Source organism: Coenobita brevimanus, chromosome 24 (genome assembly GCF_032717465.1).
Source record: "Coenobita brevimanus isolate Jiangsu-jjx chromosome 24, ASM3271746v2, whole genome shotgun sequence".
NCBI lineage: Eukaryota > Metazoa > Arthropoda > Malacostraca > Decapoda > Coenobitidae > Coenobita > Coenobita brevimanus.
In genome coordinates, this window is record NC_136977.1 from 14,838,356 (window position 1) to 14,856,623 (window position 18,268).

Genomic DNA, 18,268 nt, shown 5'->3' on the forward strand with positions numbered 1-18,268 from the left:
TTGAGAGGTCAGCATGAGCAGGTGGATACCTCTCCAGGAGAGGTAAGACCATATTACCAAGGAGCCACAAAGGCACTGAAAATGTGGAATGAACACTTTCTCCTTGTTTTATACTTTATAGCAGCAACAGTAACTTTACATGAAAATAAACTCCACTGGTTACAATACTGCCACTGCACAAAACTGCCAGTTCAAGACCTTTGCCCATTTTGAATTCATGGAAAAAATGAACTATAATTCTAACAAAAACCACTTTTGCAGCTGAAACTTACCTGCTGATCAAGATACATTCGTCTTCTTTTCAAAGCTTCACTCCATCTTTCTCTAAGAATACTTAGATCTTCCTCAGTATATGAATCAAGCTGTCTTTGGCATTTTAGTCGCCCACACACAGACCCAATGCTGACATTTGTTATAGCCTGAAATAAAAGAAATCATATGAAATATTTCATGATTTAAAAAAAAAAGCCATTCCTCAATATTAATGAGATTTTGCATTAAAAAAAGGAACTGACCATTCCTCAACCCAATTACAGTATTTTATACGTCTCTCACCTCGCAAATTAATGGAAGGGTGCCAGAGTTGGACACAGGCTTGACTCGACATACAATGCGTCTCTGCTGCCCTTGACGTAGTTGATAAACACCTCCAGTCAAAATGTCTTTTTGTGGTGTGACTTCTACTGACATATAGTCTCCACACTCCCCCAATTCCTGTATCTCTACCCACATTTCAATCTTGCGTGTTAGTTCACTCCATCTGTTTGAATAGAGACTGGTTATGAATATTACATGCTGAGCAACACTGATGTACAGATTCTGCCATCAATTAATGTATATATGGCTGCTATACAGTATCATCACAGCCATTTACTGATAAACACTTACTAACTATGCAAGGATCACTCACTAACAATATTCTTAGTTAACCCAGACATTTCATAGAGTGATGGATGAAATTACCCCAAACTTTGACAGTTTTTAACCCCTGAAGTTCTATGACTAACGATCATCAGTTTGCAAGTTTGCCACATCGAGTCCTATGACTGATGATCGTAGAAGGTCTGTGAAAAACTGCCGAGCACTAAACCAGCCCCTTTCATGACATCCAATCAGAACTAGGGGATGAGGTGGTGGGAAGATTCCGTCCCCTCACCAGGTCTGTTGGGGGACCCCCTCCCCAGCCACTACTCCACCTCCCACTGGCTGATTGGATAAGCCTGCTCTGTCCCCTCCCAACTAAACTACCCACCAATACCACATGTACATCGTATGGAGGGGTCTCATTCCCGATCCTCCTTCCAAGGCCCCCGACATCCACCTCCCCCTTCACCTTCATATCAAATGATGCGGCAATTTCCCTGCTTTGTGTGTGTGTTTCCTCCCACCATAATACCCCCCACACTGGAGGTGTGTCTCATCCCCCCTCACCCCAACCAGAGACCCTCCACCCAACCTCAACCTTCCTCCCTCCCAAATATGGTGCAGTAATTTCCCTGCCATGAGCAGCTTGTGTCTCTACTCACACAGAAATAACCCCCCACACCACGAACAGCCGGAGAGACCGGACGTCCAAGGCATCGCTCCTAACCTTGAGTAGTTTCAGGAATTTTGTCTGTCCTGTCTCCTAGGGTCTTTCTTTAAATTTAAAATATTGAAAGTTAGTAGACTACCAAAAATGTAAAGATTTGTTGGCAATAATATACATGAATGTTTGTGGCTTAATCGGTAACAGCTGTTTAGGTACTTTACATTAAACATGGCCGAAAACGTAAACAATGAGGGAATGGAATTTCAAGGTTTTGATGCTAATACTAATGTCATGGACCTGGTGAAAACATTAATTATGAGGATTAGTGAACTCGAAAAAAAAGTAGAGAATCTAGTGATAAAGGATGTATCAGGAAATACGGAAACCACCATACAGAGTCTAATCCAGTCCAACGAAACAGCCAATGAAGAGATTAGGAATTTGAAGAGGGAAAATGTTGAACTGAGGAGGAAACTTGAAGAGAGTACTAATAAAACGGAGAAGGTGAGTAATGTATTAGAAGAACATAAGGCAAAGTGGGCACACGCAGAAGAAGAACAGAAAGAAGTGGTCAGCTTAAGAGAGATCATCCAGGAAGAAAGGGAAATGAACAAGAAAGAAATGGAAGAAAATGTAGTGAAAATACTGAAGAAAAAAGAGAAAATAGTGAGAGAAACTGTAGAAAGGAACAGATGTGTGGTAGTATTTGGAAACAGGGAAGAGGAAGAAAAGGTTAGGTTCGCAAGACTCGAGAGAGACACGAACATGGTGAGAAGAATATTAGGCAAGATTGACCCCGAAGGAGACAAGTGGGTAAAAGAAATTGAGGAAGTAAGGAGGATAGGGCCTTATAAGAAAGGGGAAACAAGACCAATGAGAGTCAAGTTTACATCAGAAAGTGTAATAAATGAGATACTTAAAGTGACCTGGAAATTAAGCAAAGAGGCGGGGATGGAAAATATTATAATAAGAAAAGATCTGAATGAAGAAGAAAGAGAAGTTTTAAAATTATTAAAGGAAGAAGTAAAGGAAAAAAATGATAAGAGGACAGAGGAAGAACGTAATACTTTTTTTTGGAGAGTATTGGATATGAAAGAAAGGAAATGGTATTTAAGGAAATAGAAGTGAAGGAAACTAGGGGGGATGGTTGTGAAAGATCAGAAGTTGAGGAAGTGGTACGGACAGAGAGTAGGAGAGAAGAGGGTACTAATAATGTCAAAAATAATTTGAAGGTGATATATACTAATGTTGATGGTTTCATATCGACAAGGATCGAAATTAATGATTTCTTGAGAGAACATGAACCTGATGTCATGTGCTTTGTAGAGACCAAATTAAGAGAAGATATTGATGTTCATTTGGGAGATGGTAAATAGAAACTGTGGAGAAAAGACAGAAAAGAAAAAAAGGGAGGAGGAGTGATGATAGCAGTGAAGAACAACATAAATGTAGATACTGTGGAAATGGGAGAAGGCAGGGCTGAAGTGATATATATGAAATTAGAAACTGGAGAGAATGTTAAGAGAGATATGGCGGTAGTGTATGTTCCCCCAAAGACAAGAGCATGGAAGGATGACGAATACCATGAGATGTTGTCAGATATGGCTAGCTACTTGCCAAAAATAATTGAGAAAAGCAATAATATAATTTTGGTGGGTGACTTTCATTGTAAAGAGGTGAACTGGGAGGAATGGTACTCGGGAGGCGGCGAGGATTCGTGGGGCACTATGTTATTAAATATAATAATGAATAATGTGATGACGCAATGGGTCAAAGAAGAGACACGGTTTAGAGGTGAGGACACACCAGCAAGGTTAGATTTACTGTTCACCAAAGAACCCGATGTAATAGAATCATTGGAATATCTCTGTCCTTTGGGAAAAAGTGATCACGTGGTCATTGAGTTCCAGATGTTAATAGGAAACGTCGAGCCAAGAGACGAGCTTCATAGACAGGGAAGATACAACTTTGGCAAAGCAAATTTTACAGGCTTGAGAAACTTTTTTGAAAATGCGGATTGGAGAAAATTCAGAGAAACAAGAGAGATACAAAGGAAGTGGGATATCTTTCTAGACCTCTATAATTTGGGAGTGGAAAAATTTGTACCAAGAGTAAGAGGGAAAGAAAACAAGAAAAAGGAGTGGTTTAATAGAAGGTGTGTGATAGCCAAAAAAGAGAGAGATAAGGCGTGGAACAATTGGAGAAAGAGAGGTAACGACAGAACAAAGGAAGAATATAAAAGAACAAGAAACGAATACACAAGAATACGTAGGGAAGAAGAAAGGAATTTTGAAAAAGGTATAATTGACAAATGCAAGGATGAACCCAAATTGTTTTATAGATTTGTTAATGGTAAACTGAAACAAAAGGAAGGAATCACCAAGCTGAAAGTAGATGGAGAGGTCTTTAAGGATGCGGCAATGCAAGCAGAAATAATGAACAAACGTTTCCAGTCAGTTTTCACTAAAGAAAAGGAGCTTGTGGAAGGGGAGGGAGTGATTAGAAATGTTCCGGTGATGAAAGATATAAAAGTGGAGGTGCAGGAAGTGTATAAATTACTGGAAACTCAAGATGTAAGGAAAGCCCCAGGACCTGATGGAATTTCTAATTGGGTACTGAAGGAATGCAGAGAACAACTGGCGGATAAAATTCATAGCTTAATTGTATGCTCACTGGAAGAGGGGAAAGTGCCAAAAGAATGGAAGAGGGCAAATGTGGTACCAATTTACAAGGGAGGAAACAGGGAAGAACCCCTGAATTATAGACCAGTGTCTCTAACCAGCATGGTCGCAAAATTGTGTGAGAGAATCCTGAAAGACAGATGGATAAAATATCTGGAAGAGATGAATATTTTGGCTGAATGTCAGTTTGGATTCAGAAGTGGAAGGTCATGTGTTTCAAACTTGTTGAGCTTTTACTCAAGAGCGATTGATGTGGTACAGGAGAGAGATGGTTGGGTGGATTGTGTTCACTTAGACTTAGAGAAGGCCTTTGACAAGGTACCTCATAAGAGACTAATGTGGAAACTAGAATATATAGGAGGACTAAAGGGGAAACTTCTGGAATGGATGAGAGCCTTTTTGAGAGACAGACAAATGAGGACAGTAATAAAGGAAAAGATGTCTGGATGGAGAGAAGTAACAAATGGAGTCCCTCAAGGCTCAGTGTTGGCGCCAGTAATGTTCCTGATTTACGTAAATGATATGGTAGATGGAGTGAACAGTTATGCGAGTCTGTTTGCTGATGATGTAAAGATCTTGAGGAAGATAGAGGTTGAGGAGGATTGTAAAATACTGCAGGAGGATTTGAATAGGATACACAATTGGAGCCGGACGTGGGAAATGAAATTTAATGTAAAGAAATGTAAAATATTGGGAATGGGTAAAAATACCAGGAGACCATCACTGAATTATTTTTTGGGTAATGAATTAATCACAAAAAGGAGAGAAGAGAAAGATTTGGGAGTGCTGGTCCAAGATAGTTTGTCACCAGAAAAGCACATTAACAAGATAGTTGGAGAGACTTATAAGCTCTTGACTAACATAAGAGTAGCATTTCATTATATGGATGAGGAAATGATGAAAAAATTGATAGTGGCCATGATCCACCCCAGGTTAGAATATGCAGCGGTAGTGTGGTGCCCACACAAAAAGAAAGATATAAACAAGATTGAGAGAATACAAAGAACAGCAACCAAGATGGTCCCCAGTCTGACAGACCTGTCATACACAGAGAGGCTGGAAAAACTGGATTTGCCTTCGTTAGAGGAAAGGAGAAAGAGGGGAGACATGATTGCGGTGTTCAGGACCATGGTGGGAGTAGATAAAATTGACAAAGAAGATCTGTTTGTATGGGATAAGAGAGCAACAAGAGGACATGGAATGAAATTGAAAAAGTCAAGCTGCCTGAAGGATATCAAGAAATATAGCTTTCCTTACAGAAGTATAGACTTATGGAATAGCCTGGACAAGGAGATCGTCCAGTCTAAAAACTTAAACGAGTTTAAAGTTAAATTAGACTTATTGAGAAACAGCGGCGGAAACCCACGAGCATAGTACATTCCGTGTATATCACAATTAGGTATATTCTTAAATATTTGGAACAACTTAGACAAAGAGGTGGTGCATGAGAAAAACATTCATGTGTGTAAAGGTAGACTTGATAAATGTGGACATGGAGACAGGACAACACGAGCATTGCTCAATTCCTGTATACTACAAATAGGTAAATACAAATAGGTAAATACACCACCTCTCCCCTGCATTGGAGGTATATCTCACCCTCGCCTGAGACCCCCCACCACCACCACCTTCCTCCCTCCCTATCCACTGTCCCGAATATGACGCGATAATTTCTCTGCCATGATCGGCCTGAATCAGTCTACTCTCATTAAAATTACCTTCACACCACCTCTCCCCCACACTGGGGGTATGTCTCACCCCTGCCTGAGACCCCTCACCTCAACTCCACCTCACTCCCTCCCTAGCCTATGTCACAAATATGATGCGGTAATTTCCTTGCTATGCTCTACTTCTAACCCTTATCAAATGACTTCAATCGATGCCTTGAAAGAATTGTTCTAAGTTTACAGTAATTTGTGAAAGGTTATTAGGTCTCTTGCTGACTCCTGCACCTAGTTTCATCAACAGAAACACATTTTACATTGATTTAATTGATTCTGGTAAGGTTCTTTAGTGATAATTATATTTTTGCTGAATTTTCTGTTTGGAAAAAAACTGTTTTGCTTTTTTTTTTTTTCCCCACTTTCACGCAGACTCCTCCACCTAGTTTCATCAATAGAAACATATTTCACATTGATTTCATTAATTCTGGTATGGATCTCAAGCGAAAATTAGGTTTCCAATTATTTTTTCCAGGTTTCTCTCTTACTGCAAGGGGGGACTTTTATGATCCCTGATGGGTGGTTTTGTGGTAACCATTAGGCATAGGGGACTGAAATTAGCATTTTCAGGTGTATAAATTCAAGCTCTTCAAATCTGTAAGAAAAAATTTTACCTTGGTAAAAGCTGAAAAACTGACCCCAAACTGCGACTGGGGTGGAAAAATGCGATCTTTAGGGGTTAAGTGAGGATGCCTGGGATCGTGCTGCTGATTGCCAATGTTGCAATTTTGCGATAAAAATTATTTTAGGCAAAAGTTTTCGGAGAATTTCAGGCTTTGGTTTTTAGAGAATTTTAGATAATAATATTGTATAATGCAATATGATACAGAATGAAAAACAAGAACTGAAAACAGAAAATGCAGAGTTTACTTTTTGAGTATAATTAAACAACTATTGCATGTTGTTATGTAAAATAACTGGAAATAAAAAAACTGGTTTGTCGTGCAAGTATAGAATCTTTTTTAAAAATTGGCTACACTTTTTTTTGAGGTTGGGGCTAACCCTGAGATGCCCTGATTCTTGTCTCCTGTTGCCACAAAAAGCATGGTGACCATCCCTCTGGGTCACTGATGTCTTGCCTGCACATTCACACTTAGTGCAATATGACTCAGTTCATATATTTCCAGTGCTGAGATGCTGGGAATAACAGTGTTTTAGGTGGTGTTTTGACACTGTCGCCTCCTTATGTCACTGCTGTTATCATTCTCTTTTTACTCTCCAGGAGTGTCCTCCCTTACGAGACTGCCCAGTTCTGAAAGTCATTTGTGCTATACCTTGGCGTAGGTTTTATATTTTGGGTGTAGCATTTGTACTTACAGTACATTTGGAGTTGGGCTAACCACATGGTTTGCCACAGACTTATCTCTGTCTCAACTTCTTCTGGTTTCCTCCTGGAGTTACAAATTATTCTGCTGTTGCTTATCATTTATCTCATAATTTTTCCAATATTCTTGCCAAATAGTTACTATTCTTGAATCCATGTGTGTGAAGGGCCTCCTCAGCCAATTCTTGGGTCACTAAATTGTGTCCTCCATTCCTGTCTCCTGTTTTATTAGATTACACTTGTCATAATTATCTTCTTCGATCAGCTGGCCATTATTTTTTTCAATGCTGGGCAGCTGGAACTGTCCACAGCCACACAGCAAAGTTAGACTAGTTGTTATCCATATTTTTCCTTCCCTTAATAACTTTTATTATATATGTTTCATATTTTACTTCAGGCCTCAAAAATACTGTACTGCTTATGGTATTTTCTTATCCTTACTAAATATTCTTAGCTAGGATGTTACAGTATATCTCTGTAGTGCACAGATTTGCAGGGCATGGTATACCTAGTATATGATGGGGGTTGACAGTTTCTGTCTAATCTTGGGTAAAGGCATCTATAAATAAAATACAATCTGGTGACTGAAAGTAGGCCAAATCCAGTGTTTTCACTAAGCTGCTGTTGCTCAACCCTGGTCCATCTGATTGAGCAGACCTGTCAACCACAAGTATGCAACTGCACCTACAGGGTTGTCCCATTGGGCCAAATCCAGTGTTTTCACTAAGATGCTGTTGCTCAACCCCGGTCCATCTGACTCAGTAGACCTGTCAACCACAAGTATACAACTGCACCTACAGGGTTGTCCCATTGGTTCCCTACACCACTGATGCTGCCTGTGTCTTAATGTGATGTGCTGTGTGGTGCTCCATTACATGTGCTATACTGGGTAGGCCTAATCTACAAGCTGGGCACATGTCATCTGTGACTTTGCCCAACCCAAATCTAAGTTGGTAGCTGAGGAGGGCTGGGTGATGTCCTGCTCTAAGCCTAGCTAGGTGAATTCGATCATCTCTATTTAAAGACAACTCTGATGGATGAATATCAGGAGGGAGGGAGGGGGGGGGGCTTGTAGTATGGTGAGATTGGTGTGTTGTATTGCCCTGTGCATGAAGTGAGAGTTAGTGTTGGAATGTCTTGAGATGGGATGTAGTGGAAGAGCATCTAGTTAAAGCTGTGTGGTGATTGCTGTGTGGCTCTGTCATATATTGACAGGGGCGTTGTGTGTTAGCACAGTCTGCTGCATAGAACTGCATGCTTCTCATATCAAGATTTGTTCTAACAGGGAAGCGTTTACTTTCAAACTGTAAGTGAGCTGTGGAAGTGGTACTGGTCTATCTATCCATCTATAGACCGACGACCTAAACCCCCAGAGGGTGACCACAGACAAAACGCCTCCAAGTCGCTCTGTCACACACCATTTGACTGTCCTCCCCCACACTCATTCCCCCCTCCCTCACATATTTGTTGGTGGCCACCCCAAATGGGATTGAGGCGTCTGGTAATAGATAGATAGATAGATAGATATGATACCCCACCTAGCGGTGCATTTTGGCTTCACTAATTCCATCATTAAACCAGGGTATGCCTGTATATAATACATGCATACTCTGGTTTAACGATGCAATTGGTTAAGTAAAAACCCATCGCTAGGAGGGGTATCGTTGTCACGAATTCGCGCGAGTGTATTAATACAAATTCGTGACATTGTACGGTCATTACTCGTTTTATGATGGGGTTATGTCAGGTCATACCTTATCCTATACCGATTTTATCATAAATCGGTACGTTGAAACCAATTATAAAAGGGGGGTTATGTCAACTCAACTTCCCAAAGTCACCTAACCAAGACTGAACCATAAATTACAACCCACCTTCATTCCTTCCTGTGTTGGTCCAACTCGTCTCCAAGTCATCCCCCCTGAGGCTGGGGGACAGCCTGTGCTTACAGGCACTAGTGGTCAGCCTCTGAGTCAAATAGGAACAGGTTAGGGGGACGGGAATCTGGCTGAGTGCTGACTTGTGAGGTTGGTGAAGCAGTCGAGCAACTGGTGGATGGTCTGGGAGAGATGGTGGTGGGGGGGTCTAGTGGCAGCTGGTTTGAAGAAGGCGGTGATGCTGGTCTGTGAGGCTTGCCTCCAACGTCGGTCAAGGAGCTCACGATACACCTGTAACGCCTGATTGACCTGGTAACGGGCATGGGAACTCCTGGTGGAAATAGGGTCATGTTCTCCCATATGCTCCATAAACTCGTCAATGCCATTAATGAACTGTGTAAGGAAGATGATTAACAGTTCACGCCGTGGCTGTACCTCCGGTTCGTGCTCTGTCTCATGTGCCCTCTGTTCTTGAATTTGGAGGAGCTCCTCATTTGACAGTTCTGAGTGGCTCTGTAGCAGTTCCTCGACGTCTTCCCCACCAACCTCATGGAAGCCTGCCCTATGACACAGGGACAGAATATGCCCACGGATATCTTGAACAGATGAAGTTGGAGTGTGAGAGGAAAATCCAGCGAACGAGTGCACATACTCAGGCCAAACTTTTTTCCAAGCCAAGTTGAGTGTCTGTGGCGTCACCTTCCAAGCCAGCATGACATTGTCAATGGCTGCCTTGATGTTGTATCCTTTTCAAAAACCCCTTACTGTTACCTCAGCGTCTGTATCTATAGCCCGCACCAATTGCTCCATGGTGAGGCGGAGGTAACGTGCCTTAATGGCAGCAATCACACCCTGATCCATTGGTTGTAGGACAGAGGTGGTGTTTGGCGGTAAAAACATCACTTTGATGTTGTCAGCCCATTCTTGCATGACTGGAGGGTGGCAGGGGGCACTGTCCACCAAGAGAAGAAACCAACTGGCCAAGTTCCAACGGGAGGCATACTCATTCAGCGCCACCGACAGATAGCCAGAGACGTTGTTCTGGCAGAGGCTGATGGTTAGTCAGGCTTTTGGGCTGGCTTTCCAAATAACCCCCAACTTCTTCGTGACAAACCCAGCCAAAATCCTTGGGTTCTCCCACTGAAACACCATCAGGGGCTTCAGCTTTAGGTCTCCCTCGGCGTTAGCCCCAAATAGGAGTGTAACTATCCTTTGACGCCTTGAAACCTGGCGCCTTCTTCTCCTCTTGAAAGATGTAGGTCTTCTTTGACATCCTTTTCCAAAATTGCCCAGTTTCATTAAAAGTAATCACTAGTTTGGGGCTATAACCCCTCTGGTGATTCGCTGTTGCAGCAGGGCAGAGAAACTGGCGGCGACCTCAACGTCTGCACTCGCTGCCTCGCCGTGTAGGGTAAGTCCCTTAAAGCCAGCCCAGTTCTTGAAGCGGAAAAACCACCCGGAACTGGCCTTAAAATCGTCCTTTGGCTTCTCCACAGCCTTCTCCCTCACCGTCTCCCACAGTGAAAGGGCCTTGGTGGTGATGATCAACATTGAGAGAGGCGCCTTCATCGGGTCTTGTCCTGCACCCACAGATGCAGGAGGCGCTCCATCTTCTCCATACAGGGATCCCTGACCTTGGTGATCCTCTTGGCCCCCATTGTGGAAGCATTCTCACTTCTATCTATCTATCTATCTATCTATTGCCAGACGCCTCAATCTCGTTTGGGGTGGCCACAAACAAATCGCCTCCAAGTCGCCCTGTCCCCCGCCATTTCACTGCCCTGCTCCCAACTCACACCCCCCTCTCTCATATACCTCTCCACCCCATCCCTCCATCTCATCCTCGGCCTCCTCCTCCCTCTTCCCCCCTCCACCTCACTCACATACACTCTCTTCGTCAGTCTTTCACCCTCCATCCTCTCCACATGGCCAAACCACCTCAGTGTGTCCCTCATAACGCTTCCTATTACATCCACATCAACACCACAACGCTCCTTTATATCCTCATTTGTCAGCCTGTCTCTCCACGGGACTCCACAGGCTCCTCTTAAATAACTGATTTCCACTGCTCTCACTCTTGACTTGTGTCCTTCCAACAATGTCCAAGCTTCACTTCCGTACATTAGAGTTGGTATCACAATACTGTCATGTAGTAACTTTTTCACTTCCATGCTCACTTCCCTGTTTCTTATCACTGCTTTCAAAGAACCAGCAACCTTTCTTCCCCGCTGTACCCTTTCAAGCACTTCACCCTCCAAACCTCCATCCTTACTCATCACACTACCCAAGTACTTAAACGTACTCACATTTTCCAATTCCTCACCATCCAACCTCGCTGTACATTCACTAACTTCACCTCTCTCAAAGACCATCACTTTACTCTTCCCTACATTCACCTTTAGATTCCGTTTCTTACACACTCTCTCAAACTCATCCACCAAGCCTTGCAGCTCCCCTTCGTCTTCACTCAACAATACAGTATCATCTGCAAACAACAGTACAGGGAGTTTCCAAACACTATCCTCTCTCACCAGGGCCACTCCAACATCCACGACCCTACCTTGTACCTCTTTTAATACCCCATCCATGTACAGATTGAACAACCATGGAGAAATGACACATCCCTGTTTCAAACCAACTTTCAAAGAGAAAAATTCACTTAGTTCACCATCCACATGCACTGCAGCCTTCGCACCATCGTACATACTCTTCACAGCATTCAACAACTTCCCATCTACTCCATATATTCTTAACACTTTTCACAATCCTTGTCTATCCACCCTGTCATATGCTTTCTCCAAATCCATGAAAGCCGCATACAACTTCTTTCCCTTCTCTAGAAACTTTTCCACTAAAGAACTAAGAATGAATATCTGATCTACACAACCTCTTCCCTTCCTAAAGCCTCCCTGTTCTTCTGCAACTACTTTCTCTGTTCTTTCTCTAACTCCGTCTATAAGTATCCTACCATACACTTTTCCTATTATACTAAGAAGACAAATGCCCCTATGATTACCACACACTTCTTTTTCCCCTTTTCCTTTGTACAAGGGAATAATTATACCTGACTTCCAATCCTCCGGGACTCTACCTTCCTCCCAGGCCAATCTGCACATCTTCCACATCCATTCTACTACTATCTCTCCCCCATGCTTCAGCATTTCACCACACACTCCATCAATTCCTGGGGTTTTCCCCGATTTAACTTTCTTCATTGCTTCCACAACTTCTATCCTACTGATTTCTTCCTGTCTTCTCACCTCCCTCCTTCTCCCAGCCATTCCCCAGCCACTTATACTCGCATTACTTCCATCCTCTACGCACAACAATTCCTTGAAGTGTTCTCTCCATCTGCTCACTTTTTCTCCCTTCTCCACTAGTAATCTACCATTTTTATCTTTCACTCCCCTGCTAACCTCACTTCCACCCTGTCTTACTCTTTTCACCTCTCTCTAGAACATTTCCTTACAGTCCCTCCACTTTACACTCAAATTCCTTCCAAATTCCTCATCCACTCTCTTCTTACTCTCTCTTACTAATCTTTTCACCTCTCTCTTTCTTTCTACATATAACTCTCTCTTCCGCCTCTCAACTTCTTCCATGCCCCTATTTCTCATCCATTCATTGTATGGTTTCTTCTTTTGTGCCACAGCCTGTTTCACCTCTTCAGTCCACCACGCTGTTCCTTGCACCCCCCTCCGTCTTCTCTTCCTTCCACACATCACATCACATGCTGCACATATTTCTTCTGTAAATATCTTACACACACCTTCCATGTCTCCCATCTGCTCCAATTCATATTTGCCCAATCGTTCCTCCACTTCTCTCTTATACTCTGCCGTTTTCTCATCCTCTTGTAACCTTTCCACTCTCCTTGCAACTACTCCTTCCTCTCGTCTTTCCCTTCTTCTATTCCTCCATCTTACTTGCATTCTAATTCTGGCCACCGTAGTGGTCAGAAAGTCCACTCCCCCAACCTCTATACACTCTTGCATCCTTTACACATCTTCGCATCCTTTCATCCACACACACATAATCAATCATTGCCTTCCTTTCATTCAGTTCACCACCCACCCTTCTCATCACTCGCCATGTATACCTGTGGATCATTTTATGCCTGAAGAGGGTATTGGCTATCACCAACCCCCTCCCAGCACAAATGTCCACTAACGCACTGCCATTCTCATCTATCTCAGCAGGCACACCCCACTCACCAACTATTCCATCCACCTTCACATTCCCTACTTTACCATTCATATCACCAATCAAAAACACTCTCTCATTCCTTCCAAACTTTTCCATGCACACTTCTACATTTGTCCAGAACTCTTCTCTCACTCTTCTAGCACGATCTTGAGTTGGTGCATACACACACACAATCGCCCACATTTGTATTCCAACTTTGAACTTTACCCACACAATCCTTGACCCAACTGATCCATACTGTCTTATGCTCCTCTTCCATCTCTTACTCACAACTATACATACTCCTTCCTTTGCCCTCTCATTCTCACCTACTCCTGCACATATACCCCATCCATACTCCCATTCTCTCACACTTTCTTCTCTTCATTTTGTTTCAGTTATTCCACCTACATCCACTTTCGCACCCTCAAGCACCTGGACAATCTCTCTCTCTTTCACCTCATCATTCGCTCCCCTTACATTCCAAGTTCCAATTACCATGTCCTTTGTCCAGTCCTTGGTCGTCATCGTTTGGCCAGTCATTGTCTGAGGCTTATTGCTTGTTTTTTTAGTTAGTTGTTTTCCGGGGAGGGGCACTAACCCTCCGCCAACCCTTTTAGTCGCCTTTTACGACAAGCAGGGATACTGGGGAAGTATTCTTGAAAAATCCCCCTACCCCCAGGGTAGGGCTGCAAGTAAAGCCGCCGTATTTTTCAGGACAGTTGAGACAGTCAACTGGGGGAGCTTGAGGGAACTGGCAATCTCACTGGGGCCTTGGCCATTCCTGTTCCTCCTAACAAAGTCCAACTTAACATCTAGGGAGAGTGAGTGCCTCACCCTCTTAGACAGGCCATCATTGCCCAACTCACCCGACGCTTCTTACCACCTCCCATAGCACTGTGGCACTCACTTGCACCACCCGTAACACTGTGGCGGTCACCTGCACCACCTGTAACACCAACCTTAGCACTGGGGCCCATACCTGCACAACCCTTAGCACTGGGGCCCATACCAGCACCACCCTTAGCACTGGGGCCCATACCTGCACCACCCTTAGCACTGGGGCCCATACCTGCACCTCCCTCAGCAATGGGGCCCATACCTGCACCACCCTTAGCACTGGGGTCCATACCTGCACCAACCTTAGCACTGGGGCCTACACTGGCACTGACCTTACCACTGGGCACGCAAATCCACAGTACTGTACAGTAAGTTACCAAAGAAACACTATCACATCAGTACAGGCAGAGTTACTCACATACAGTAAATCATTGCAACAATACAATGCAGTACAGTAATCACACTTGCGTAAAGTTGGCCTGGTGCTACACGATGTCTACTGTAGTATGATCTTTGGTTGTGAGGTGACGATAACAGAGGGACACACATGAACAAGTTGAAAAGACAGAGCTCTGAAGCGGCTGGCAGGACCCGAACCATAACAATGAGCTGCACGCCGGGACCGCCATCTTGCCTGAAACAAGCGACGTCACCTTGAATGTGCCTGGCGCTTCCCGATGGCAAAATCCTTATAGCAGGAAATTTACCATAAATCAAATTTTGGGGTGGAACTTTTCCATTGTCGTTGTAGCAAAATATCGTAAACCGAAACATCGTAAAATGAGTACCGTACTTCGTGGGGTGGAAGATGCACTTATTTGTCTCAAAATCATCTTCAAATATCCCCATACGTCCTTGGAGGCGAGACTACCTTGGGTCCATTTAGAAGAATCACTTATACAGAGGATCACCTCACTGTTTGGCAGTCAAGTATTTTTTTTAGAGTATAAACACCTTTGATTTATTGTAAAATGTTACATTCACTTGTGTATATACTCAGATTTTACGATTAGAAACACCCAGGCTTAAGAAAAAATTTAGGGTTTGTTTACAACTGGCCACGTGACAGTCTGGGGGTTTAGCAGTATAATAGTTTAGCAATTTAGCATCTAGCATACCCACTGCTTTAGCAAGCTAACATGATCACTGGTGAACTCCCTCCTAACCTTCTGAAATGCAGTCATGATCACTTTGCTTGCCATCCATTCAGTAGCTTGTAAGAGAATCATACTGGAGATGATGGCTAGCATGACATTTGAGTCACTGTAACAGACGTCTCATATGGAAATTCAATAACTCTTGTTTGGTTGGCTTCTCTTACTGATATTTTGTTTCATTAGAGACAAGAATATAACAGAAGGAAACAGTTTTATATTACCGTTACTGAAAAACGGGAAAAACAACTGCACCATTAAACAGTACTGTCTGAAATTACAGCTTATTAGCAGTTTAGCAGTATAGCAGTTTAGCACCTAGCATTCCCCCAACTCTCAGAACATGATCACTTCTGAACCCCTTCCTAACCTTCGGAAAGGCAATAATGATCACTTCACTTGCTATCCAATCACTGACTAACAAGGGAATCATATTGTAGATGTTGGCTAGCTTGACTTTTGTTGAGTCATTGTAACAGACATCTGTCTCATATGGAAATTCAATAACCCTTGTTTGGCTGGCTTCTCTTACTGATATTTTGTTTCATTAGAGACAAGAATATAATAGAAAGAAACAGTTTTATATTACCATTACTGAAAAACGGGAAAAACAACTGCAACATTAAACAGTACTTTCTGAAATTACAGCTTATTAGCAGTTTAGCAATTTAGCACCTAGTGTTCCCTCAACTCTCAGAACATGATCACTTCTGAACCCCTTGCTAACCTTCAGAAGGGCAATAATGATCACTTGCTATCCAATCACTAACTAGCAAGGGAATCATATTGGAGATGTTGGCTAGCATGACTTTTGTTGAGTCATTGTAACAGACGTCTGTCTCATATGGAAATTCAAAAATTCTTGTTAGGCTGGCATCTCTTACTGATATTTTGTTTCATTCGATACAAGAGCATCATAGAAGGAAGCAGTCTTATATTACTGTTAGTGAAAAATGGGAAAAAGTTGCAACATTAAATAATCTATCTATCTATCTATAGCCCGACGCCCTAATCCCGCAAAGGGTGGCCGCAGACAAAACGCCTCCAAGTCACTCTGTCACCCACCATTTGACTACCCTCCCCCCAACTCACCCCCCCCTCCCTCATATACCTCTCAACTCCATCCCTCCACCTCATCCTCGGTCTACCCCTCCCTCTCCCTCCCTCCACCTCACCTACATACACCCTCTTAGTCAGTCTTTCATTCTCCATTCTCTCCACATGTCCAAACCACCTCAGTGTATTTCTCCTAATCTTCTCATTAATTAATAATACTTTCTGAAATTACAGTATTATTAGCGGTTTAGCAATTTAGCAGTTTAGCGCCTAGCGACATGGAAATTCGATCACCCCATGTTAGGATGGCTTCTGGTACTTTTAGGGTATATAAAAAGGTGTAAACATTCCTTGTAATTGATTTTTGAAAACATGGTTGTGTTGTTTGATTCTAAAGTTCACAGATGCAGCCATTTGTTTTGGAGATATAGTGTATTCCTTCACTTAATGGCCTTTGTATTTTCTTAAGTGAATGAAAGAACTGGTTTTATTGAGTTTTAATTTTTTATCTCTATATACTGATACGAATGTAGTGTACTTTAATAGAGATGAACATCACGTCTCAAATTACTTTACTAAAGGAATCGGACACTCTGTATTTCATGAACAAACTGGTAGTGTTAAGATGGCGTCGTGGTATGGATAACATTTTATAAGGATGGGGTTGTTTGTTTGTTTTCTTGTCTTGTACCCTTCTTTTACATAAAAATAAAGACACCAAACATATATTTACAGTACTGAAGAGAGACTCTAATGTGTTAAGATAGTGTCATGGAATGAAGTAACATTACAGAAGGAAGGGGTTGTTTGTTTCATGTCTTGTACCCTTCTTTTACATAAAAATAAAGAAACCAAAGACAGATATACAGTACTGAACAGAGGTTCTGAAAGGTGAGTGTGTATTTTATACCTCATACCAATTACTTTGGCCAGGCATGTATGGTAACATTGTTCTGCCCGAGACTCTGATTGGCTGGAGGTGTTTGTTCGATTTCGTTCTTGCCTTAACCGATACACTCTTTATTAATAGATGTGATACTGAGTTTTTCGACAGCACAATCGTCAAAAGCAATATGAAATCCGCTATATACTTAGCAACAACGAAATTTTCGCAGGAAGATAGAGATAACGAGTCAACAAAGTGTTACATTACAGTCCAAGCCAAGGTCAGCATTCGAACAATTCCTTTACATTCCAGAAAGTCAGTAAAATTACAGAATATCAAGGAAACCTGCTTAATCTAAGTGTTGCTATAACACATATTTAAATTATAAGATCAGTCCACACCCTTAAACCGTGCCACAACTCTGAATAATTAAAAAAATTCAAATGAAAATACGAGTTCTGCGGGGAGGGAGGCAGCTCAATCGAACAGCCACTGAGCGACAGCTGAGTGAAGGTGGACTATTTAAACTTCAGAGACCTTAACCTGACTGGTTATCGGAATGTAATAACCACGATATCTAGACGAACTATACATCGTGGCAATAACTAATGTACCCTCTCACGTACAAATTATATTAAGTTTTCTATTTGTTTACTCTATAGATATTTGATTACTTGATTAATTTAGAAAGTATGAGGATGCGAAAGATGCAGAAAAACTGCTCCCCTCTGAACTTCTTCATGAAGTGATAGGCTTTACCATTCCTTTCATTTTTACTTCATGTTCGATGTAAGTCCCGTGCATCCATATTTAAAATGTAAAATTGTATAGGGTATTTCCACTTTTTACTACTCGTGAATTTAATAACATACTTCACTGTCCAGTTTATTTGCAAGCCCATGTACAGTACAAATAATCTTATCCACCTTCATCTTTTTTGTCCTCTCTCTCTCTCTCTCAAAGGACACACACACACACACACAAATACGAAGCTAAAACAACAGGCATAACAG

General features: G+C 42.3%; 1 protein-coding gene across 5 annotated transcripts in view; it reads right to left on the reverse strand.

The window, feature by feature from the left end:
• Khc-73 (Kinesin heavy chain 73) overlaps positions 1 to 18,268 on the reverse strand; it is a 1,251,394-nt gene that overhangs the window by 534,322 nt on the left and 698,804 nt on the right. For all 5 annotated transcript variants that reach the window (XM_080267622.1, XM_080267621.1, XM_080267623.1 and 2 more), the window contains exons 21-22: positions 556 to 760; positions 273 to 419 (exon numbers count right to left, since the gene is read on the reverse strand). In XM_080267622.1, coding sequence (XP_080123748.1) covers positions 273 to 419; positions 556 to 760 — 352 coding nt within the window. The remainder of the gene's footprint in view (positions 1 to 272; positions 420 to 555; positions 761 to 18,268) is intronic.